The sequence below is a fragment of the Sander lucioperca genome, chromosome 6 (genome assembly GCF_008315115.2).
Source record: "Sander lucioperca isolate FBNREF2018 chromosome 6, SLUC_FBN_1.2, whole genome shotgun sequence".
Taxonomy (NCBI): domain Eukaryota; kingdom Metazoa; phylum Chordata; class Actinopteri; order Perciformes; family Percidae; genus Sander; species Sander lucioperca.
Genome location: NC_050178.1, coordinates 36,112,848 through 36,140,345, shown reverse-complemented (window position 1 = coordinate 36,140,345; position 27,498 = coordinate 36,112,848). Strand labels below are relative to the sequence as shown.

At 38.7% G+C, this 27,498-nt stretch overlaps 1 protein-coding gene across 11 annotated transcripts in view; it reads right to left on the bottom strand.

Annotated features, from left to right (window-relative positions):
- slc2a9l2 (solute carrier family 2 member 9, like 2) overlaps window positions 1-27,498 on the bottom strand; it is a 99,244-nt gene that overhangs the window by 19,388 nt on the left and 52,358 nt on the right. For all 11 annotated transcript variants that reach the window (XR_004897633.1, XM_031277660.2, XM_036002269.1 and 8 more), the window contains 3 exons: window positions 26,976-27,077; window positions 26,111-26,186; window positions 1,585-1,712 (listed from right to left, as the gene is read on the bottom strand). Coding sequence is in view for 10 of the 11 variants with exons in the window: in XM_031277660.2 (XP_031133520.1) it covers window positions 1,585-1,712; window positions 26,111-26,186; window positions 26,976-27,077 (306 nt within the window). In the remaining variant the exon portion in view is untranslated. The remainder of the gene's footprint in view (window positions 1-1,584; window positions 1,713-26,110; window positions 26,187-26,975; window positions 27,078-27,498) is intronic.

Sequence of the window (27,498 nt, the reverse complement as noted above, 5' to 3'; positions counted from 1 at the left end):
CTTCTGTGTTAGCCTCTGCATCACTGCTTTTCATTGCTCAGTGTATTTGCTTATAGGGTTCGTTTAAAAGGTATTTTTGTAAAGCTAAAAACATGATAATGTTTTGTTTTCTGACTATATTTTAAGATAACCAGATATCCACTTCTGTACTGGCTGAAAAACACCTGAACACTTCCTTATTTCAACCAAAATCAACAACAATTATTATTTTGGTAGCAATGACTACAGCTCCTATGAGGCTTTGAAAGTGTCTAATACTTTGTATTCAGCTTTCTTGCAACATCTCACATTTCACGTGTAACATCTTGCTTACAAGGCCAAGCAGCAAAAGCAGTATGTCAGCAGCACAACAGTCAGTGTCCACACTGGATCTGTTCATCCACAGTACTGCTGGGCACTCTAAGCACACAATACAAAATCAGGTACCTAAATCAATCTGCCTAAGAGGTGAAAAAAATGAGTTGAAAAAAACATCTGAAACATGTAATATGATGTAGATGAGATTTGAGACTCCAGTGATTTAGCATTGCACTTCCAATAAGTCACAACAGATGAGCTCTAAAACACCAGATCCTACATCTCCCATAATGCACCTCAATGGTAGAAACCCTGGTGACATAAGAAGGGGTATTTTCTAAAATTAATGCAGAGCCACAAAACACATTACACAACTGTTTCTGAGAAATATCTGTGTTGTGCTCCTTTACAGTATGTTTTACTGCCAGTATCTTGCAGTTATGATGAGAAAATCTCACAGATTGCCACATTAACAAGGGAAATAAAAACTGTGCTTTGTAATCAGTGTAAAGCAAATGCCCATTGGAACACCCATAGTTTAGCTGCTATTCCCATAGCTATAATATTGTTTTATATCTATGGCTGTTCCTCACTGCTCTGCCAGCCGAAGTGGTGATCCCATTGGCTCACAGTAATGGAAGTGGGACTGGAGTTTTCATTTCCAAGTCTATTGTTAGGTCAGGTCTGAATTTAAAAGCATCTGCACCAAAGCTAAGAGGACATTACCTTATGGTTAGGTTAACAAGTATGATTAAATAGAGGACATCTGCATCAGCTTGCTTTGTATAATCCAGTATTGTTATTCAATTTACTAAAAAGGAACAAAATGTACAGCACATGTTCAGTCAGGAACACTTATCATTAAGTTAATACCATTATTGTGAAAAGCTTGTAAATTAGTCACTGACTCTTCCAAGGACAACCATTAGAGCTCAGTAGTTGCATATAATATAAAATACATAATGTAATGTGATAGGACTACAGAAATATTAAGTATGTTGACTAATGAGGTGGAGGTGCTGATGGAGAGCAGGCAACCAGTCGACAACATGGTGTAAGCAGCAACTGCAGGGATTAATGAGGGGCTGACAACTTTAATGGACTGTGAAAGGCTGAAGCGCCAAACCTGGGTTGGTTTAGCTGACAATCAGTTGATGACTGTGTGTGTGTGTGTGTGTGTGTGTGTGTGTGTGTGTGTGTGTGTGTGTGTGTGTGTGAGACGCTTTATTTAAAAAAAAGTGTCACTTGCCTCTGTTGACGTTGTAAACTGAGGTAGAGGTAACTCACTTGAATAAATGGGAACAGGAGGCCCACAGCAAAGTTGGACAGCCAGTTAACTGTGCCAGCAATCATGAAGGCGGCAGGTCGGAAGGATTGTTCAAACAGTTCCCCGGTCAGAACAAAGGGGATGCCACCTGACAAAAAAGGGAGAAGATCATTAGTTACAACATACCAATGACAGCAAATAACAGAAACAAAACTTCACTCTGAGCATTATTCTGTGCTTACAAACTACATAAAGAAAAGAATTGCTCATTGTTTTGCTCCTACTGCAGGGTAACTGTGTTTAATTCAGATAAGGCGCAGTTAAAATAAATGTGATGTCATTATTAAGTGATATTTTCTCATTTTTCTTGTCCTCTTACCACATAGTGTAATGAATAGCAGTGCATGTCTAACACCATATAGCATCCTCCTGCTAAATTCCCACAACACATAATCCCTTCTATCAGAAAAAAAGCTCATATTAGCATTTAATGGCCACTTTAAAGATACAATCAGCAATTTATTTGACTGAATTGAAATCTTGAATATGTCCATGTTGAGTTTGACTCATGTGGATAAACACTTTTCAAACTTTCTTTGACTGTTACTGTAGAATGTAGTTGTAATTCACTCCAGAAAAAAACAAAAACTTAATATACAAAAAGTGCATGTAAAATAAATTCAAGCTCTGCTAATAATTTTGGATTGTAAAAATAAAAATGATAATTTGTAATAAATACTTAAACAATTCAGTTTATAAATAGAGCCATGACTATATGTTTCAATAAGGGCTGACATACCACAATCACAGTTTAAACATTTTAATATGTTGGAAGTCAAAATTCCTCTGGCCTCTCCTCGAGTACAATGTGCAACCAACATTTTCAAACCTCCGAGAGCAGATGTTGACATTTGGATGTTTTGATGGGCAATGACATCCAACTATAAGGCTGAAATTTAAAAACTTGGCCCACTGAGTTCAAATCTAAAAGTAGTTCATCTTGAAAGATTATTGCAAGATCAGTGGAGAGCACGGGGCAGTCATTCAAAACACATATTCTCAAGTTAGGAGTAAGGAACAATGCTGCTGCTGTCTCATTTAGCTGTCTAAAAAAAACTGGTAGATTTATTTATCTTTTCTCTTCCCCCTAAAGTTGCATTTGGGTGTTCACTTTTGACAGTAATTAAAAACAATTCTCAACACAAACCCAAGAGTCTACTGAATAATAAAAAGTTCTCAGTTCACAGTTAGTTTTAAAGCAACAGTAATACGTTGGAAGAACGTTTTCAGCTTTTAAAGGACTGTGGAGGCCCATTTTGAGACTTTTGGAGATTTGTGGGCACTCAATCAGGGAGAGTGGCTTTAAGCTGAGTGATTAGGTGTTTCTTACCTCAGTGATCATTTCCATTGAATCAGTTTTTTTCCCCTAACACACTGTTAAACAAATAGATTGTAATGATTCAATCAGGAGAGCTTCCTGTTCCTTATTAACATGCTCAGTCAGCAATCTTGATATTTGGAATCGATTGCTTTTTAACGATTCCAAATATATTTTTCTGGCAATTTCAGATAAGAACAGCATAAGCAGCAGGTAATTGGCACAGTGAATGATATGATAAATAATATATGAAGCAACTAAAAAACATTATAAAACGATGCAACACATTTTATTTATGAGAATCATTTTTGGTCTATTGAAACGGAGAAAGTTTTTACTGTATTGAAACAACATTGTTTTACATCCCTGAAGAGACACAGTTGCACTTTTCCTGAACACACAAGACTCATCTAGACAGGATTTGAAAATGTCTCTTGACCATATTTCAGCAGAGAAAAAAACCTTCAGGCATTCTTATATGAACCCCTGCTGCAGAGATTAAGGTGGAAGAGAGGCTGTGCTGCTAGTGACGTGTGCGGGTACTGCATACAGTATTTTGTGCAGCAAAACACGATTATGGGTCTATGTTGTCGTTTTTGCTTGAATATGTAACTGATAACATTTCAAAAGTTTGAATTCCCACATTATCAGTACTATTTTAGAAACTGCACAAACAAAAAGATAAAAGTGATGGAGGAGAGACACGAACAAGTACATGTAAACATTGTTATTCACAGCCAAGGCACTTGATAATATTATAAGTTATGTCTTATCTAGACTATGTGTTATCTGGCCCTTTCTGAATAAGCTGCAGTCTGACAGAGTATAGGCATATGGGTGTAGATAGTGTTTATTGTGGGGAAGGCATGCTGTGAAATGGTGTACAGTATGTAAGCAAACTCAGGGAGCTAGCTAGCCAGGTAGCCGCATATCTCACAGTTTTTCCTTAGATATATTGGCCAGGTTGAGCCTGTTTTACATTAATCTAATTGTTAATGGTATGAATGACATTATTATAACATTATGTACTGTACATGTTTCTGCAGGCTTGTCTTTTATCATCTGAAAAACCCACAAAAACATAAACAGAGGTTACAAAATTGTACTGTGTATACCTCAAAATCTGAGGATGTTGCATTTTATCCACACAGCATGTTATTTATTATACATAATTGCCTCTGAGCCTGAGCTACAAACCACATGAGCATTTTTGATTAGAGCTGAATAAAGGGAGGTATGGCTCACATTATCCCTCAGCATCCTGTAGATTTAATTGCTTGCGATAATAAACCAGCTCATTATTTGAATAGCACGCCTTGCTGTTTAACAAATGTGACCAGCTAATTAAAAGTGACTGTGTGTGTGTTCATTCATGCACAGAGTTGGCCAGATTGCATACAACAATAATGTGCATAGTAAAGACTGATCACAAAAAAATACAATAAATTAAATAATGGTCACTAATAAGGAATGCAGATGTCCTTCCCCTGAGAGTACATTACATCCACGCTGAGGAGGATAAATACGGAAACATGCTGTGTCCACACTAGCGTTTTTAGGTCGTTTCTGAAAAGTTCTTCCACAGTAAAATACCAAAGCAATATGAAAATGGCTAATCTTTTCTTTTTCGATAGATTCTTTATTGTCCTTTAACAAGGAAATGTGAGTGAACATTACTCATGGCTATGTGACTACACCACAACAGGACTACATAGATATCAGATACAGTCACACATATACATAGAACCTACAGTAAACACGTTTTCTTTCCACTTCTTTCGTTCAGCAAAACCCCATAATTGTGCATTATGGGACAGACACAGCCTGGTTACTCCAGTTGCTCTGCTTACAAAGAATGTTTGAGGTGAAATGTCTCCTCTTAACTTAAGCGTTCCACTGCACCAAATTCCTACCTGGTAGTTTTGGAGAACCTCAGTTTTCCACGTCCATGTGGTCTGTATCTGGATACATTATTTGGATTTCTGTCCTTGTTTTAGATGTCTGTCTATTCTGTGTAAGTACTGTACATTAAGAGCAACAACAAATTGGAATCAAATTCTTTGTGTCTGTACACCTAAGTTCAAATAAAGTGAAAGTCACTCACTTTATTTGAATATTATTTTTTTTGTCCTGCACCAGCAACTATGTGGATGTGCACAAAATCATCTTTCTTGAACCTGTACACAAAAGTTTCCATTAAATGTGATTATAATTATGACATCATATCCACTGGCCTTTGCATTTACACCTGGTATTATTAAACTTTCTCATTATCTCAAATCTGAGATCGGATCTCAATATGCAAATTAGTTAGGCAGAACTGCAGTACTGACAGACTTTTCATAACAGATGGCAAGCAGGCCACCTCCAGACGTGGCCTGCCCTCCAGATGTGGCCTGCATGGTCACATACTGATCACAAGCGCATGTATGCCTTAGATTAGCATGCATTTTTCCTTATCCAGACAGGCTAAACTAGATACGGATCACATGCTAATGTCATGTGTAAATGAGGTCTATACCTTGAGGCCTGAATATTCAGATTCATCGACTTTGAGTTTTTGAAAGGCTCAGAATTAGTGTGGACAAAAAGATAAAACAGAGAAAGATATGTATTTCCAATTTTAGCTGACTGGTGTGAGCGTGCTGTGGCCTAAGATTTAGAGAACAACCAAAAAAGACAGCAGTGTGTTGATATGCAATGAATCAACTGTAATACCTAGTGTGACCAGCAGAGGGAATTAGTTAGTGATATGACCATGGTGTATGTTGGTGTGGGCACGGACGAATAAGAATGGCTAGGGAAGCTAGGTTGTGATGATGTTCAGTCGTACATTAAAGTTTGAGCACAAGCTCATTGTGGATTAAGAAAACTAAGTCTCATCTTTAATACTCAAACAACACAAGCAGCAGCAGATAATAAAAAACAGAACCGAACATTATAATTTCTGATATGAGCCCAAGGTATTTACAAATCATTGCATTCTTTGCAACTTCCTGAAAAAAATAACATAAAATCCCTTGCAATATGAACACATACTGCACTGTGCAAAGATTTTGAACAGTTTTATTAGTATTCCTCTAATTTTAACAACAAAATAAATCTGGAGCAAAGTTTAAATGTCAGCTAGAGTCGTTATTAACACAGTACTGCTCTAATGGTCGTTTTACATTGTGTGCACCAAATATAATACATGAACTACTGACTACAAAACTGCACGTCAAGGGGGATCACAAATTGCATGGGCGCTATCTGGGAAATGTTAGTAGGTACGTCCTGTTCTTCTCTCTGTTACAGTAGGAATCCCTCAAACAAAGGAAATGCAACTTTAATCAATATAAATGTAATACGTTTCCAATAAAAGTAGGACAAGCAAGCAACAGTAAGGGATTTTTTTCTGGATGCAGCAGCCACAACAGCACTGATCTCAGTTCTAGGAGAGGACAAATCTTCGCAAATGATGCAGGGAGGGTGGGGTTTTTGAGCGTTTGGTATAGATCTGTTCCAAATTAATCCGCTTAGCACAAAATAGTGTTTTCCAGGGACATGTGTACCTAATAATATGTGAAGCTTGTGTGTGTGTGTGTGTGTGTGTGTGTGTGTGTGTGTGTGTGTGTGTGTGTGTGTGTGTGTGTGTGTGTGTGTGTGTGTGTGTGTGAGTTTGTGCAAGAGGGAGAGAGAAGAGAAATAGGTCAGCCGAAAAATAAAGTGATGGTTCAACAATCATTATTTTCTTTATAAACACTGATAAATTAAGCTACTGTTAGCATTACACATTTATGTTAGCTGCAACCTGTATTAGTCATATTTCACACAATTCTGATCCATAATATTGTAAAGTATTTCCAGCCTTAAAACTGAGTGCACTTGTTGCTACAGCATGTTCCATGTCAAGCCAAATGTATGAGTGAGCCCAGGGAATGTACACTAACTAGGACATGTATGTTATTTGGCAAGCATATGTTTGTGGAGGGCCTCAAAGGAGACAGCATGTGTTGAATTATGTGGGATGAAAGTATGCAGACTTGTATTCCAGGCAAACACCACAGCAGCACACTGATGTACATTCAAGCAGAGAGTAACAGTCCAACAAAACATTCATCTTAAAGGTCCCATGGCATGAGAATTTCACTTTATGAGGTTTTTTTACATTAATATGCGTTCCTCCAGCCTGCCTATGGTCCCCCAGTGGCTAAAAATGGCGATAGGTGTAAACCGAGCCCTGGGTATCCTGCTCTGCCTTTGAGAAAATGAAAGCTCAGATGGGCCGATCTGGAATCTTGCTCCTTATGAGGTTATAAGGAGCAAGGTTAACTCCCCTTTCTCTGCTTTGCCCACCCAGAGAATTTGGCCCACCCATGAGAAAGAGAGAGGCATCATGGCTTTCAAACGAGCAAAGTGGTAGTTGGTCAAGGCCACACCCCCACTCTCCACCTTGCCCCAGCCCCCCCATTATGGATTAATTTCCATAATATCCACACTGAGAAATGTATGTATTTTATGTATGTTTTTCCTGCTGGAGGGATTGACATATATCAAAGTCATACTGGCTAATGTCATCCATTAAAACAGCTGGGAATTCTCAGATTATAATTGGTTTAATGCTGCAAGTGCAACACAGAGCAAGTGGATGGAGAATGCATCAATTCCCACAGTCTGAAATAACACATTCAAGTTCATGACGACTCAAACATACAAATTGTTTTGCTTGTACCAAGTTCTGACATCCACATTGCAAAAACTGTAAAAGTTTTCCCTCAAAATCAGTATTGGGAGCCTCTTTGATAATCAGTTCAAAGTCATTACCTCTGGAACGTTTATGGTTTCCATTCTAGCCATGGAATCAGTAATAATTTTACAAGCATAATTCATTAACTGCATTTCACCAACTGACACAATATAAATGGGCCATTCATTTTCTGAGGTGGACCAGAACTGGATTAAAGGACAACTTTCCTAATGATTATTAACTGAACGGATAATTATTGGTGGTGACAGATTTAAAAACCCAATTAGAAAAGATCTAAATCACATCAGCAGCCCAAAATGACATTATAACACAAAGATGATCAGACGGAAATTCTTTTTGGTTTGGATTTGTGACAAGAGCTTGTGCGCTGCCTTCTGTTTCAGCTTGACCTCGTGAGACCATACATTTTCGTGGGTCAGCCATACTCGACCAGTGCCAGAGCCTTGATCTGTTGTGCCTCAGGCAGAGAGCCACAGATGACAGGACAGCGGTGAGAAGGTAGCACCACAGGGCACTGCTTTTTTCACTCATAATTGGTTCTGACAGAAGTTTTAACTAGCTCAACTGAATAGTTTATCAGTGTACCAGCAATCTTATTTCATGGCTGAGAGATGGTTAGGATTATAAACCACATTTTGATACCCTACATTATAAATACAGAACACATTATTATAACAGAAATGAATGGTTGCATCAATCTAAAAAGGATTTTCTTGTAGTACTACCTTTGCCCTTATAGTGACTCACATGGTATGCTTGTGATATTACCCAACAACAGCACACACAGTATAAATAAAGACTAAATAATATTACCATTTTAAATGGTAATATAAAAATATGAAAAAAAAAGTTGGTAAGGGACTGTTCATTATTTATTTCAGGGTTTTGGGATCTGTCAAATAGACCTGACCCTCCCTTCACCAGCAATACATTTTGGATGACCCTCCAAAATGATAAAGAAAAAAGGGATGACCATCCCCAACAATTCATTGATGCCTTCTGTACTGGTTTGAGCTTGTCAAAGATGTACAGATGCCTGTTTTTTTTTTTTACAGCCATGACATACATGACTAAACCTCTGCATTCTCATATTATACACCATACTCCTCTGTTATTTGAGGATTTGGCACTGATTTACTCACTAACATTGTTATGGAAACGCAATAAGCATGAAAACTAAATGCACGCTTCCTGCATTACTGCATTACTTCAAATACTAAGTTACTTCTCTAGTAAACAAGTATTCCCATGAAATAAGACAATAAAACATTGAGACCATTCAGCAAAGCACACTGGGTAATAACTAATTCAACACTGGTTGCTGTGGACTCGTCACTAGGCTTCCTCAGTCATTGTATATTTTAGCATAGGTAAGCTTGCCGAAGCTGAACATTATCCAAAACTCCATTTCTCAGATGAGCATCAATTTGGGGGCTTGCATGCCACCACTCCTTCCTTCTCAAATGCCTTGAAAAGGCTGTCGTTTGCACAATTTCACAAATAATCACCGGGACCGAAAGGATATTTGAGTCGGGTATGGCTGCAGCCTGCAGACCTCCCATCTCATGTATGCCCTCCCGGATGGTGCAGCCGCGAGCATTGACTTTTCAAAATAAAAGCTTGCGTCTGGTATGTTTTCATACAGTGTTTTGGATGTTTTTGAACTAAACAGTACGGCAATCATGCTAATGAATAAAATTATTTTTCAGCAGATGTCTTAGTTACAACACGATGGGGCTAGCAAAGCAGTTTTGTGCTAATATGTGTGAGCGGGATTTCAGTTTGGGAAATCCCACGGTCTCTACAGCTCAAATTGTCTGGCTGACTAAACAGCTGACTAAACAGGCCCCTATTGCTAGCAATAGGGGCCGAGACTGAGAGCTACATGGAGCTACATGGATAAATATGCACCAAACAATACCAAAACAAAAACAAAACCATACTGTCCACTACCACAAACAAGGCCTGGCTTTTAAAAAAAGTTCCTATCCTAACCAGCATAAAACGGAAATATGATGTTAGAATCCGAATGCGGTTGGTTTTATTCATGGATGTATTTTTTTCCTTTAACCATGGGAGCGTAAGCAAATAAAGTGTGTGAAGGAGCAGAAATGGGGAGACGGATATGAAGAGGTCCAGCCAAATAAATAAGATATGAACGCGTCTTACGCAGCCTGGCGGAGAAGTAAACGATGCTGTGGAGAGAAACAGATGGCAACTATGATTTAAAAACGTGAATAATAACAAAAAAAACATTTTCATTTTCACTTTTACCAGAGGCTGTATTACCGAGGGTCAGAAGCGCTGTGCCCGGGCTCTGGAGCACCGGAGCCGGCTTGGAAGCCAATGAAGGCTCAGCGGTGCCCCATATATCTATGGCAACCAAATTTCACTGGTGAGACAAATGTGGGACGGACAGGAAGACGTTTTGGCAGGGGGAAAAACTGATCAGAAAATGTAACGAAAATGTAACGGAACGTTGTAGAAATGTAGTGGAGTAGAAAGTATAGATAATTGTTGCAAAATGTAATGAAGTAAAAGTCAAAAGTATGCACTATTGATTCTACTTAAGTGAGGTACAGATACGTGAAAAATTGACTTAAGTACAGTAACAAAGTATTTGTACTTCGTTGCTAGGCTCTAGCTTAGGAAACGCAAGGTCTGTCGGTCTGTCTGTCGATCAGTCCACCACTTTGGTCCAGACTGAAATATCAACTACAACTACTGGATGGATTGTGATGATATTTTGTACACACATACATAGTCCCTAGAAGTTGATTTACTACTTACTACTACTTGGAAATCTCCTGATTTTTCCTGTAGTGCCACCAGCTTGTTGACATTTTATGCTTTTAGTGAATTTACTGAATAAATTGCCATGGAATTTGGTACGGACATGTATGGTGCTTAGAGGATGAATTGTAATAACTATGACATTCATGTAGTGCCACGTTAAAGTCAAACTTTCCATTTGGTTTATGACCAAATACCTGCAAAACTAATGACAGCTGTATTTTGTGTTCACTGCCTATTAGTAAATGTTAGCATGTTAAACAAAGATGGTGTAAATGGTATGTATACCATCAGCATGTTAGCGTTGTCATTTGAGCATGGTAGCATTCCGTCGCTAGCATTTAGCTCAATGTACTAGCATGTATAAGTACAACCTCAAAGAGCGGCTGGCATGGCTGTAGACTCTTAGACTTATTCTTGTCATTGCCTTTTATTTTCAACATTCATCTTGGTCATGCCAAGACTATACAACAGCACTTAAACTTATCAGCTACTAGATCACCTAATACACCCTGTTTTCGCTGAGGCCTGTGACAGGGAGTTCAGCTCACATTCTGCCCAGTCTGGAAAAACACTAGTTGAAGTACAACACTGCAGCAATTGGTCTCTCAGCTTGGACTATAGATTGCAGATGGAAACCAAAGGAAAGGGTTGTTGTGTTGCCCAGGAGAGAGCAGAGTTGTGACACGCATGGGTGGATCTGATTGGAAACAATATTACATGGCCGTCCATTGAGACAGAAAAAATGATGATTAAGCCCACTGGTTGTTTGACTTGTTGATGGTCATTTGGGCTGTGGAATGAAAAGAGCAGCCTTTAAGATCCTGTCAGCAAGAACCATGACAGTGGAGTTAACTGTGGCGTGAGGGAGGAAGGCCATGATTAAAATCCAGTGAAAATAAGACCAAGGTTGCCTGGAGGACTTTAACTGAGCTTGCAGTCACAAGGGAATAAATATCCCACCTCGGAAGCATCCTCCACTATGACTTAGTGTAGAGGGTCAGGGATACTCAATACTGGGGCAGTGATACAGCTGCACTTTAACTATTGAAAATGCATGTTCAGCCTTTGCACTGTATACAATTAGCATTCTTCTTGCTAGTGAGAGCATTGGTGCAGCTGTGTTTGCAAAACACAAATTGGCATTATGTATGTATATAGATAATTGTTTTTAATATATAATTTAATGATGGGCAAAAAATGTATCATTGCTTTAACAAGCACTTACTAAACAATAACTAACTATAAAAAACATCAGTCCCAACTTTACAATAGCCATCCAGATAATGTTTATAGATGGTTTACCAACCAACTAGTAACCCTTAACAAAGTGTTAGGACTATCTGGTCCATCTACTGTATCTATGTAATGTTTATAGATGTTTTTAAAATGTTTTCTTAAAGGTGTACAATAATTTTTTTAAAATTTCCTGATACCTAATATAGTATATGAGGGATATAATGTGTGTAACAATAAACTGTTAATTTACAGCACTACTAATAATTAGTAAACATTATTAATTATAATGTCATTGTTTGTTAAATGACTGTTTGCTAACAGTTAAATGACAATTAACTAAAGATTAATTGACTGTCATTGTATCATCTATTAACGACGGTTATTATAAAGTGATACCCATTTTGTTATTTACATTGACAAAAACAAATCGTTAAGAATCTCTTGGAGGGCGTATTTCATCCTAAAAGGCATCCAGGGTGTGAAACAAGGCCAAATTGCATCACCACATACACATTTTTCTTTCACAGGCACAGTTTAGCCCACTTAAATCGCACCAAGCAGTGAACACACACTGCGGCCTCACAACAGGAGACCATCAAGCAAACCCATACTGTTGTGGTTTGATAGCAGGTCTGTGTTCAGCTCTCAGTACCTTTAAAACGTATCACTGAATCGCTGTGATTTGGAGTTTAGTTGCACTCCTCCGTTCATCTTCCTACTTTCACCCTTGTTTTACTGTTGACTGATGGAATTGTGTTAAGTTACTGCAGACAACTAAAGAAAAACCCGCTGCAGCTGAGCGAGGGATGAATCCAGATGTGTGGACATTTCAAGTGTACTCTTCCATAGCGGATGTTTCAGGACCCCAAGGAGAATAAATCCTTCCCTGCTGAGGACAGGCCCCTGGCAGAAGATCAATGTCACAAAAGTGTGTGAAGAAAACATTGTTTCCTGCTTTTTCTCAAACACCTCTCAGGGGTCTGTGTACACGAGTGGAATATTACATAAGTCTGTCTAACAAGAGACCTCAGCCTTGGGAAGCACCACAGTATTTGTGGGGGAAACTAGGCAAGGAATGACAACATCAGGACTCTGCTCCTCAGGAGGCTCTAATTATATATGGGATGCAAACAAACCAGGGGCAACTGAAAATTACAGGGAATTCTCGAGATTTATGGTTATAATTTCTTTTTTTAAGCTAAAAGTTAATGTGGCAAGGTGCACATTAAAAAAGGTCCTTGATGTTTTCACTGATAAATCTAAATTATGGTTTATTCAAACCACATACAGTATGGCAAGACTTATTAATCTGTGTACTATAAAGATAAGATAAATAACAAGACATTAACGAAATGAGGTAGTAAACACACTATACACACCCATACAAATAAATTCAGGTGTTCAGAGACCATATCTCTTTCACAAATTTGTAATCCATCAGCCTTTAATTCTTCCTTCATTTCTTTTGCCCTTCTAATTAAATCTCGAGCTAACGCTGGCTGCCACACATCATTAAGTTTCACCTTGGCTCGAGTTCAGTCTCCTCTCATTACCTCTGCCCCTGGATATGTTGCTCGTGGCTCCTAAAAGCAGCAGGTGCCACTCTTGTCAGGACGTGTTCACATCTCACCCCTGGTATTTCTTATTACCTGCTAACTCTCACAACAGCAAGTCTGACTGTCCAACATGTGTTGGTTCCCAGGTGAAAGGTGATTCTTCTTGTTCAATGGTCTTCTGTCTTACTCTCTATGGCCTGTCTGTCACCAGCACTTTGTAACCCCCTCTCTATCTCTCTTCCACTTATCTTTTCTCTTCCCAGGAGAATTGAGTGAACACACCATCCAACTATATCATGAGATCACAGGGTCTGCTCAACCATGCTGTGTGTGCACTGACTGCAAAAAATGCCATGGCTCTCAAGCAAAAATGCACTTGTTCAAAAGGGGGAACGAAATTAGTTGCAAAGTTACTGCATTTACAAACTTTTAATTGCTGTACTTGATATTGAAAAAAAAGGGATCTGGGATTGCCTCCACGGCTCTCACAGACCATTCCCTAACTCGTCAACTACACTTTGTCACGACCCCCTGATACCGACGCACAAGGCACTCACATGCACTCACATGCATACACAGGCACTCACATGCACACGTGGCTGGACCGGCAATCAATATCAAAACACAGAACAGAGAAGCTCAGATTACAACAAACACAGAGGAAGTGTGACTTCAGTCTTGCTCAGGATGGCAATCTCCCACTATATCTTTATATAGCAAATAGTTGTTTACTGCTATATTAATGTTCTGAAAATTGAGTACAGTCCCTTATATTTAGACGTAATTGAATACCTTCATTACGTCTACAACACATTATTTGTGAAACAACAACTGTGATTTCATTTGGTGCCCATCAAAGCTCCAATAACATTCATATTAAAATATTTCCAGGATGAGAAAAATAGATTCAACCCATGGAAGTACAATATTCCAGTAGAAGTATAAAGCAGTAGAAATTGGAAACATTTAAAGCACTTAATTCCACCTGTGTATGTGACCTATGTGTATGTGAGACCTATATAGGAACTGATTAGAAATAGCTTAAAGTTGTTAATTGTATGTCAAATGACTCCCTGTAATGTGCAGGAGATGCTAAAATACTGCAGATCCCGACACACTGCTGCTTAATGCAGCTTTAAGAGCTCATTGAAAATGCTCAGCATTCTTTACTGTTTGGTGAGTGAGAGGAAGCAGTAATTAATGTGTTTGAATAGCTAAGCTGCTTCTTGAATCAATTAACAAACATCAATTAACTGTCACCACCAATTCATTCAATTCAATTGTATGTATAGTGTCAAATCATAACATAAGTTATCTCGGGACACTTTACATATTTTACAGATAAAGTAGGTCTAAATTACTCTCTATAATTTACAGAGACCCAACAAATCCCCCCCAAAAAAAGCATTTGGTGCCACAATGGCAAGGAAAAACTTCCTTTTAACAGGCAGAAACCTCGGACAAAAGCTAACTCTTGGTGGGCGGCCATCTGACGCTGCCGGCAACATTAAGTGCTTAGTGCTTAGTATAGTGCATAAGTATTTTATTCAAATCATGGATACACATATTTTGATAAAGTCATTGTATTCAAGTAGAGGAAAAATTAAACAAAACCAGGGGAGCATTTGTATCTCGTCATCTGCCTCTAAAAAGTGAGGACCACGCCATTTTTTTTTATGTTGACACACAATTTACATTAGGACAATGAAGGGTTCGGTGTGATTTGACAGGTGACAATTATCACCATATTCTCCTCCAGGCAGTCTCACCATAGTGCACAAACGAATATCATTTGCATTTTATCTCACAAATAAAATTCAGAAAAACCCCACTGAAGTGAGACAAATGTTTTTTGTTTAAATCATGATCAGATCATGCACTTGTAAAGATGTTGAAGAAAATATGAAAAATGAAATGTGTGAGCTCATAACTGTGTCGAAAAAGCAAGCACAGAAGTATTTGCCTATACAGTACTGCCTATACAGTACCAGCAGCAAGCCCTGATCAGACAGATCACAGGGAAAAAGACAAAAGAGAATAGGTTGGAACACAAGGGGTGTATGCGGTTTCAAGTAAAATGTTTGCTCCTTGATGTCAACTTCCTAAAAATATTATATCAAGTCCCTAAAACCTTAAATTCAGTTTAAATTTATATAAACTCATATCAGGGAAGTAATATTCTGTCTAGTTTTTACTTCCAGCAAGGGCACAAAATGCTTGCATGCTTTTGTGTATTCCACAAATCACTGCAGTGTGTGGGAGGTTGCATGGGTCAGACACTAGGTGCTCTCTATCAAAAAACAAATCCTGACATCAAAAGCATTTTGATATTTAATCTAAAAAGTTATGCATGCAGATATGGAAAATGTGTGAGTGCTTCTTTGAATAACTAAGCTGAAAGAATGCTTGGCCACAAATGTAATTGTGTTTACTACTGTTTTACTGACACTGCTGACCCCACTGCCAGTCCTCTTTTTTTAGGGATCAACGCTGTCATTTTAAAGTAAGAAAAATTGACTCTCGTTTTTTGGTTGTAAGGGCCTTTCAATTTTAGCTTCCATTGATCCCTCACCCTTGCTCTCTTGCTGAAGAACAGAAGGCTCACTTTTTTAGATCACAATACATAAAGGGAGTGAGACAAGAAAGAAAAAGTAAGGAAGAGGAGAGAAAAGTTTGTCCCATACACAAAGTGAGAGAGGATATGAGCTTTTGTAATGCTGGAAAACTACCTTGTATAACACAAAAGAGGCACAGGCTCTGTGGAGTTGCATGACAAACCTGCAACACACATATGTAGGTGTTGTGAGAGGTGGCAGCATGGGTGTGAAGTTTATTTTTATCCAAGGCAACAGTCTAATCTCTGTTTTACGAGACAAATGAGTCACCAGAATTAATATCATCTGTGAATTGAGCACACTCCAATTACACATTATGATTAGATCTGAAAGTATGATACCTTCATGAACGAAGGCCACTGTGCCAAGTATATTGGGTGTAAGTCTCGTATTACCAGACCTTTCTCCACACTAGATTTGCACTGCTGACAGAGCAGGCTGAACACACACTCACACATACAGACACATTAATTCTCACGCTTATGGACAACGTACAGAATCACAACTTGCATGTCTTCAGACGCCTTTAAGCCGCCTACACATTATCAGCAGTAAAATCGTGAGGAATGGCACTGGGCAGGGGCGTCGGACTGGGGGGAAAAAGGGGACTGAGTACCCAGGGCCCTCATGAAAGGAGGGCCCAAAAATATGCTAGAATGAATAGCTGTGGATGCGGGGAGGGGCCCATAGAAAATGCCTTTCTACAGGGCCCAGAATTTTGTGCTACGCCCCTGGCACTGGGCATAGTGCAGACACTCCAAAGGCCAAGTGCAGTGCAGGTATACATCATCATCGCTTCTGGCTGACTACTTTTGTCATTGGTTGCAATTTGAAAGACCAACAGCAAAAAGGTCAAAATTTAGATTATTTGAATTTTGGGCGCAATGCTCAGTGACAATATCAAGCAGGGGCCACCCTAACTGTAGCACTTCCTCCTAGTTGTCTCCACCGCTCTTCCCATAAGAAAACAATGGCACAGCCAGCACAGATTGTTTTTACCACTGATCATGTGCAAGCGGCTTTAAACTGTGCGACAGCCATAATTGTGTATTTTTATTACATGCCTCACTGTGTGAGATGGATCTAATAACATCTTGGTTGCAATCTGTATCAGATTGAACGATATCAATTTGAAGATGTCAGATTGTGTGATGATGAATGCGTGTTGTTTTGGTGTCTGATAAAGCTTTAAACACATTAACCTGTTACTCCAACTGGACTTATTGGTTCGTATTTCATTTGCTCAGCTGTACAGTATACCTTAAACAACACGCTCCCACCAATGCAGCCCCCCTTGGCTGTTTTAGCACAGGGCTGTTCCTGTCCAACGCAAATGTCCATTTACATGAAAAAAAGTCATGCAAATGACATCTGCAGAGGAAGAACAAGGGTTCAAGTAATTCAAACTTTGGAGAAACAACTAGCACCTGCAACTGCAGCTGAGTCACTGCTGTCATCAAGAGAACTGCAGGACCATAAAGTATGATGAAGCTGCACCAAATGTTGAGTGAGACACAAGCCGAGAATATTGTTTCCTTCGATGAGATGGCTACCACACAATTACACTGCATACAGTATAAATCAAAAGGAACTTGTTTATGAAATAATCAAAAATTGTGAATACATTTGCACATAACATTTTTACCCAAACCCATGCTAAATCAAACGTTCAGAAGCAGCTGACTGCATATTCCACATATGTTATTATCACCCAATCACCTAATAAATAGGTAAATCATTCACATGATGTTAATTAGTGTGAATTTACACAATGCCACTGCCATAGAAACATCACATTAGAAAAAACTTAGAAAAACATCTTCAAAATCTGACACAAAATGACACTAAAGAAAGCGCAAAATATATATGTTTCTCAATAATGAATGCAAGACTAAACATTAGGAAGTAGATCATGCTGTAGGTGTTTGTTTGTCATTTTGTCCTCGCTGTAAAAGGTGTTAAATTGAAGCTGCTTGATTTTAGGGTCGTAAACAGCATCTCACAGCCACTTAAAGAAACACACAGTAAGTACCGTAGGAAAAAGCTTCTGGTCCCAAACTAATGAGCACATCAGTGCATCCTTGGGGAAGTGTTTGTCTCTGCTGTCCCACATAAACAGTGATAACCTCTTCAGTGTTGATACTATTTACTTATCGCCAGAATAGAAGAGACAGGCAGTAGGAAAATATTTGTCCATGATTTCTCAATTTTCAGGAGGCTAATATTCATTGACTTCTGTCATGTGTGATTTCTTCTACATCGACAGCTCCAGGTGTTATAATTATAATGTATACAACACTAATCCAAATGACAACTTTCATCCCATTCCCCGTGCAGAATTCAGAAACAGAGGCGTATGTGGTCTGTTTTGTTTGTTTGTCATATTTGGTCTTGTTAGTTTTTCATATATATATGCATCATCATTATAACGGTTGTGAAACAGCTCGGGGAGAGTTGTTTTCTCTGGTTTGACAAGTTGGCAGAATCTGACACACTCAATAGGAGAGTCAGAAAGAGAGAATGAACAATTTTCAGTTAATGAGATGACAGTGTCAGCCTGCAAGAAGAGGCAAAAAAAGAGCCAAGAACCTTTGTACTGAGTTAAAATCACACTTTTTTGATTTCTTTGTTTTAAATGGAAACTAGTTTTATGGTCTAAAATTAAGTCTAAATGTCAGCTTTTGAAACAATACTGTACAAGAACTTTGGAGTGCACGTTTTTGATCCACTGAATTAAGAAAGTGGAAATACAGGAATGGAATAATCCTGCAACTACAGCATAACTATTGCCATTCCCCTAAACGTCAAAGTAGGATCTCCATACCGTTTGCTCGCTGTCTCTATGGTGACAGCCGAACAAATACAGTGGAAGATATACAGTGACTCCCTTTCACAGCCTCCAGCAGGGAAAGGACCCAATTAACCTTGACTAGACATATCTGAACCATGGGTACTGCTCACTAGTGTAATATAGACATGGCCTTGGAAAAAAACACACAATTAAGCAGTATTATGATACTTGACCTTATAGGTCATTATAAACATTCTTTATAATGTGGTATGATTGTTGTTATAAAGCATTATGAATATTTCTGAGTGCTTATAACTATACTTATATAGCGCTATAAGCAAATTATAACACATTATAAATGCATTTACAATGCATAGAGACAGGCTTCATAGAAAGTATTACCAATGTTAACCTTGATAACTTGTAATGTTTATGAAACCTATTCCAAATCAATAAAAATCTTTTCAGTGTGTGCAGTTGTCAAACTGTTTCAAGAAAACTGACTGTTTTCTTGAAGGATAATGTTTTGACCCAAAGCCCTCTAAAATCTCTTGAAAAACCCATTAAAGAGACATAATTCTAGTGCTATATACAATAATATCTTTATTACAATGAGCATAGCTAGCGTAGTTTATTCTGATGTCACCTTTTTATTGTTTCAGTATCGCTTTATTATTACATAATAGTTATTGTCTTTGGCCCTTCAAAATCCAAAAATTCCATCCCTGCCAATCTTGGTCCCGTTGCCCCCTATGTTAAATCCCATGCACGTAACCTGGGTGTTATTTTAGACTCCCATCTTAACCTGGACAAACAAATATCATCTGTTGTAAAGACCAGTTTCTATCAATTAAAGGGGTGATAGAATGATTATATAGGGTATTTTATACTGTTCCTTAAGGTCTCCTAATAGGGTATGTAACATTAGTTGGGCTGAAAATTGTCCGAATGCTATTTTATTAGGCCCTTAACTACCCTGTGAATATGGCTCTATTTGGAACAAGAGCTTTTCTTCCAAATATGGTATGCTCATGAATATTTAGATGAGCTGCGCGCTGATTGGTTTGAGCGAACCACATAGAAACACATTGGAGACGAGACAACAGGTCTCATATTTCAGACACTGCAAAGTTATACATTGTTTGTCGGGCTATTTCGTTATTAAATTCACTTCACTTTTCACAAATTCACTTTTTTAAGCGAGAAATCAACTATATAAAGCTCAAATATGGGCCATTTTACGAAAATTGATGGCTAATTGCAAATTTCGTAAGACGTGTCGGACTTTAGCTAGGAGCTCCACACAGTCTGATGAGAAAGCGGCAACCTGAACCTCCATACCCAGTGAAAGTCACCGTTTCTCGGGCTCGGGGCTCCTGGCTGGCTGCCAGCTGCCGGCATAACTAGAGTAACTATATTTACAATTTGAATTTCGTCACGCCACTTATATAACATGTACCCCAAGGTCTTATAAAGCTAACAATGGTGTCCGATTTCAATTTAATGCATTTCTGTGAACATTAGGGATTTCGTTAGCTGCTACTGTCCCTTCAATCCTACGTGTACAGGTAGCAGCTAGTTAGCTTCACTTTCGGCATAATAAACATATATTTACAGTTTGAATTTCGTCACGCCACTTATATAACATGTACCCCAAGGTCTTAAAAAGCTAACAATGGTGTCCGATTTCAATTTAATGCATTTTTGTGAACATTGGGGATTTCATTAGCTGCTACTGTCCCTTCAATCCTATACAGATCGCGGCTAGTTAGCTTCACTTTCAGCATAATAAACGTATATTTACAATTTGAATTTCGTCACGCCACTTATATAACATATACCCCAAGGTCTTATAAAGCTAACAATGGTGTCCGATTTCAATTTAACGCATTTTTGTGAACACCAGGGATTTCGTTAGCTGCTACTGTCCCTTCAATCCTATGTGTAGCTACAGATCGTGGCTAGTTAGCTTCACTTTCGTCATAATAAAAGTACATTTACAGTTTGAATTTCGTCACGTCACTTATATAACATCTACCCCAAGGTCTTATAAAGCTAATAATGGTGTCCGATTTCAATTTAATGCATTTTTGTGAACATTAGGGATTTCGTTAGCTGCTACTGTCCCTTCAATCCTATGGGTAAAGATCGCAGCTAGCTGCAGGCCCTGGAGCTCCATCAGGGCCTTGGCATTTTGTAGTCCAGTAACCCAGTAACCGGTGACTTTGCGCGGGTATGGAGCGCCGCTGGCTTCCCTTTGTGACGGAGATCCAGCTAGCTCACAGCGAGTCTATGAAGTAGGACACGCTGGGTGGCGAGGCAGCACCGGCCGCTATCACGTAGCCTGCTGAGCTCCTGCTGAACTGCGACACACAGTCGGACAAAATTTGCAATTAGCCATCAATTTTCGTAAAACAGCCCATATTTGACCTCTACATAGTTGATTTCTCGCATAAAAAAGTCTCAGAAGTGAATTTAGTAATTAAATAGCGGACCTCTGGAGATCTGCATGACCTAGCTAGATTCAGAAGACTAAGCTGACCTCAGGTCATTGGTGTAGCCTATGCAAATGTTTGGGCGTGACAAAGACTAGGAATTGAGATCATGACGTCAACATCCAGCTTTGTTGAGATTCGCCCGTTTTCAGCGGCAGTTTCAAAATGTGAGATTTGCAGAGGATAGGGGTATCAATGGGATTTTGAGCTTCTATGTATGTCCTATTTACCCACCGAACTGTCGTTATTCAACTATGACAAGGTAAAATCGGTTTTGCATTCTATCACCCCTTTAAGAATAATTTCCAAACTCAAGTCTGTCCTAGTCTCCTTCTAAGACAGGTGGAGGATTTCCCAGTCTAGGATACAATTTAAAATACTGCTGATGGTTTTTAAAGCTCTTCACGCCCTGGCCCTCAGCTACATAGCTGGTATCATTCATCCCCATGTAGCCCCCAGGTCCCTCAGATCCTCCAGTCAAGGTCTCCTCCATGTCCCACGGTCCCAGCTTAAGTTAAAAGGTGACAGAGCCTTTTCTGTTGCTGACCTTCAGCTGTTGAACCAACTGCCACCTGACATCAGAAATGCCCCTTCAATTACAATATTCAAAACCAGGCTCAAAACTCACCTATTTACATTGGCCTTCCCTGTGTTTTAATTGTCGTACCCTGTTATGTCTGTAATTAAGTGTTTGTCTCTTGATGTCGTCTTAGCTTAAATCACTGATCTGTAAGTGTATTTATTTTATTTTATTATTCTGTGGTTAATGCGCTATGTACAGCACTTTGGTCAGTGCGAGCTGTTTTTAAATGTGCTATAAAATAAATTTTACTTACTTACTTACTATATAAACAATGGAGTTCTATTGCACAGAGGAATAAACACAAACAATACCTGTTCATAAGATACATTTATTGTTGGGTTTGTTGATAGTAAAAATTTAAAATAACACAGCTTTATCCTTTGCGTTTTTAATAGCTGACCCTATGATACATGAATACTGCAGTAATTTGTTGTGTTGGATTTTATAGGGTTTACTCTCACTAACACCTACAGTGGAAAAAGTATCTTAAATAGAAAACCAGCTTATTTATAAACTGAAGCCTGTAATTTAAAACGTCTGTCACAATTTCTTACGACTTATGAATTCCAAAAAACATTTCTCTAAGCTATAGTTTTATGAGTTGTCTATTTTACTCTACTATTATCTAAATTAGTCTGCTTTATAACAGCTGTACCATCTGAGTGGTTTGTCCACACTCCCCAGGTTCAGCATCATCCATCATCAAGTGACTGCTCTGCCCACCTGTGATATTACCCTCAGGTGTAGAGGCATTTAACAGAGATCGTCCAGTCCAAGTTATTTTATTGTCTCATCCCACGACTGTTACATATGATTTTGAAGATAAATGAAATACTGTACAGTGAAAAAGGTAATAATGATGTGAGTGAATCAAACAAGCTGATATTGACCCAGTGTGGAGTCTTTTCATCCTCAACACTTGGCTCTGCACAAACTCTGAATGACAAAAACTGAGCGTTATCTCTTATTTTCAAGAGGTACACATTTCAAAACATGTAATTCTGTAATCACGGCATGTATCATTACAAGTATGTGTGAGTTCATGTGTACCAAGCGTGTAATCGCCACAAGGGATGGGGCGTTAAGTCCCCCCAAGTCATCACAGCCTTAAAATTCATTCAGAAAAAGGGGAAGATGTATTGTACACGCCTGGCTCAATCTACTTCATAAACAACTCTAAATGATATATCCATCTGTGTGGTGGAGAGCATACACACAAACTGGCACATTACTGTTTAGTAGTTTTATTGCCAAAGCCAATAAAGAAAATTAAAAACACAGCCAGCTCAGTGAAAGCTCCACATGTCACTTAAGGTGTGTATACTCCTGCATTAAAAATCACACCATAAGCTCAAACATAAACACAAGCTGGTGCATTTTTCCACTTTTACGGCTGATTTAAATAAGCAACAGGCTTTTACACAACCCAAAACAACTTCCTTATCTTTGCTGCAGACCCAACTGCTGCAGAGGGCAGCAATTTGCAGGAAATTACAGTTTTTAGCATCAAGATTTTAATCAAACAGTTTTCACGCCAAGCCTAATCATCTCAGTAGGTGACAAAGTGGCCTGTCACGACGAAAGACCTCTTGTACACCTGGACCTTAGACACAGCGAAGAAATTAAACTGAAGCCTTCTGTCTGTATGTCCTTTTGACATTCATTTCTAACACTGCTACCAGGGAAACTGATGAAGACCCACCCCCTTGATTTAACACCTAATTTATCTCAGTGTGAAGCTCCACTGAATAAAATAAAGGACGTTTGATGATAGCAGATCTGAAATGGGTCATAATGCATAATATACAGTATAATACTGTATTCACAGCAAACTTGCCTCCAGCAAACCATACTATACAGTGTGAAATGCATTCACCCATACATCTACACAGTATTTATCCATGTGAGCATTGTGTAAACTGAACCATTTATCCAATTTTCTAAGAAATTATGATTATGATGTCACTAGCAGCTAGTTGTTATGGTCCTTTTTTAATTGGCATGTTAATGTTTTGCAGCCACACAACCATGCAAACACACATACACACACACACACACACACACACACATACTCCATCACCCCTGTTGTAGCATTACTAATGTGAAGGTGTTGAGAATATTCTTCTGACAGTGCAAAAGTTTGACAACTGCACTACTGCCCATGACAGCCGTATCCAACAGGCAAACAAATATTATGTACCTCTTACTTGTTTTCAAGATGTTTAGGATGGATTAAGTGCACACATACAGTAACTTCATATTCCTTATGATGTCTTATGTACAAAGTACACCTGCTCTGTTTATAATTCCACTATAGAATCAAGATCATAAATCTAACTTCATTGTATAATACCGGTAAAAGGGTAGGTGGAGTAAAAGGCCATTTATTTTGTTCAATAACCAGGCTTTTGATGGGTAGGCCAGCTCAGGCAAACTTAGAAAATCAGCAGGCTGACAGAACACCTACAACAGGAAGTCAAATCAGTCACGACAGCAAAGATGCAACATACAGTAGACAATCTGGCAAACAAGATGTGGAGACCTAAAGGAGAAGCTGTGCAGGCAGGGGGCTAATTGCAAGGGCAGTCAGGTGGTTCACAGAGAAGGAAACACAATGAAAGTGCCCAATGGGTATGGCTACACTTTACAATAGACATAGAGGCCAGGGAGAAAGAGTGTGTGAGGTTGAAGAGAGAGTGATGATGCAGGTGTTGCAGAAAGATATTCATGACATAGCTTACAAATAAGTTCGATAAAAGGATTTATGGGTTACTATATAGTATAGTATGAACAACATATTTTATATAAAGCATACACTAAATCACCCCCAATTAAATTCATACAGCCAGATAATCTTTGTGTTTTCATTAAACTTTTATATATCTGGGCCATTGTTTTCATGGTAAAATGACTTGAGAGGATTTGTGGCTCCTCACATTACACGCTTACAAGCTCAAAGCACCACTGGGGTTATCCCTCATGCAAATTTTCTTCTGTTTCCCTCCCAGTCATTTACCATCCCTAAGCAATGAGGGGCATCATTTGTTTCAATAGGCCATAAATCATCGCTGTGAGGTCAAAATAATGAGAAATGAGCTCTCTTCCTTCAACAATTACCACAGAAGTGCACCTGAGCAAGGCACTGAACGATTAAAAGCTGGTGTTAAACAGTGACATTGGCACTGTGCAGCTTGCAGTTGTGTGGATGTTTTGACGTTTTTTTTGTCTTCTTTCTCTTCTTCTCTTTATTAAAGAACACAGCCACTACGGTTAGGAAAATGTAACGTGCTTGCTCTAGTATTCTGTATGTGGTAGTTGTAAAACGTTTTTCCACATTTTCTACCACTCCACTGTTCTCATCTCATCCTGATACACTCAGGCACTTCATTGGATTAACACTCCCTGGAGACATTATTACTCAGAAGTGAAGTATATGTGTGATGACAGCAATAGCCTCACCTTGAAACTCAAAGTCAACCTCCCACCGAGACCAACTGTGCACACTCACACTGTGCAGTGCTGTGCCATACACAGTATATACTGTAGGGCTCCTATTTAATATCATAGACTGTATAATATCAATGGACAGAGCATGTGTGACGTCACCCATTGGTTTGTGGAGATCTGCTATGAGTCGTCAAGTTTGCCGTTATGGGCACAGCCATCCTGGTTGCAGATGTGACGATTTTAGACGAGAGGGAGGAGTGAGGGAGGAGCTGCTTACACTCTATGTTACGTTACACACTTTCACTGGTAATCAAACGTCCTAAAACACCCCCTGCTTTATCGCCGACTTTAAAATCAACGAGACCATAATTAAAAAAATGAACATCATTCTGTATTGCAGAAGACATAAAACTAGCGATTGAGACCATAAACTCATTATGAAAATGTTTACTGAGGCAATAAATCAAGTGAGAAGTGGGTCACTTTCTCATAGACTTCTACAGAAACCGACCTCTTTTTGCAACCGCACATGTCGCCCCCTACTGGAATTCAGATAGAATGCAGGTTTAAGGCACTTCCGCAGTCTTGCAGAACTTCGCCGAACCGGATGCTTTGTCCATTAATATTATACAGTCTATGTTTAATATGCTAACATATGACAGCACCTTCGACTGTGATTCGAATTACTGACACACTTGGCTGATTATTCCAACTGTTCAAGTCTAAAAAAGCACTGCAAAAAAACAGTTCTGTTTCCCTTTGCCAGTTTTAAAAGTGAACGCAATCTGATAACAATCTGCAGGGTATTTTCTCATTCTCTTTTAGGTGCAAGAAGAGAAGAAGAAAGAGAAGAAGAAAACGGAGAAATCACAGCCAGTAATGTACGTCAGTAGTTTTACCTGGCCCAGAGCAAAAGGACGCTATCACAGCCAGTATAGAGATGTAACTGAAGTAGGGCATCCATGACAGCCTCTCCTGGATAAGAGAGCGGGAGAAATGAGATTGCAATGACCATAATCATTATGTTGGCAAAAAAAACTCTAAATTACGACTCAGGTTTGAGCAGGAATATCACAGCAAATATATCAGGGAAATGAATAATTAACAGCTACATCCTATATTTTGTTTTGCTTATGTGTAAGGAGCCAATATCACCAAATAATTCCTGAAAAATGTAATAAATATATTGTTATGATAATGTGTGTGTGATATATATATATATATATATATATATATATATATATATATATATATATACACTATCGGTCAAATGTTTGGGGTCACTTAGAAATGTCCATTCCACTCCATTATAGACAGAATACCAGCTGATCTGAGTGGGTAGCTGATCTTTAATGCAATAGCTACATTGCCCATTATCAGCAACCATTCATCCAATGTTCCAAAGGCACATTCTGTTTACTAATTTGATATCATTTTAAAAGGCTAACTGAGAAAACATTGGAGAACACTTTTGCAGTTATGTAAGAACATAATTTAACCTGAAAACTGCTGCCCTGATTAAAAAAACAATGCAATTTATCTCAGCTGGTATTCTTTCTACAATGGAGTGGAATGGAAATTTCTAAGTGACCCCAAACTCTTGACCGGTAGTGTATATATAATGCAGATGTGATGTATAATAACCTCAGAGTAGGAATCCTGATGGCAATTTGTTCACAATATAATTGGCCCACAGTACAGAGCACCTTTTCACTTACAGTGTGTCTGGGATGAGGTCAGTAAGGAAGAGAAAGAGTGGCTTGCCTGGAAATTGAGGAACACTGTGAGTAGGCTGAAGAATACGGCCATGGCAGAGAACCCAAAGATGAGGAGGGGCCTCCTCCCAATTCGTTCAATCACTAAGCCCTTGGAACATGACAAAAAAACAGTATAATATTAGAAGCATTTCAAGGGGTTTCTGTACAATGGCTGTGTGACTGATTATCAACCTGTTTTTGCTAGAGGCATGGCTCTAGGGCAAGGTTATAATCGTAAACGAACAAAATGACGAAAACTAGGTGGGAAAAAACATTGTCGTAAACTGAAATAAACGAGGCATTACAAAAAAACGATAACTAACTAAAACGGTAATGTCTGTTTGCAAAACTAACTAAAATAAAATAATCGAGTAAATGTCCTTAGTTTTCGTCTTTGTCAATGTCTTTCATAGAGCAAATAACGTTATATCTTTCAGAGTTGACATTTCCGACTATATACCTGTTTTATACAGTCTATGCCGTAGACATATATAGTTTCGGACTGGAAACCCAGAAATTCCGATATTCCA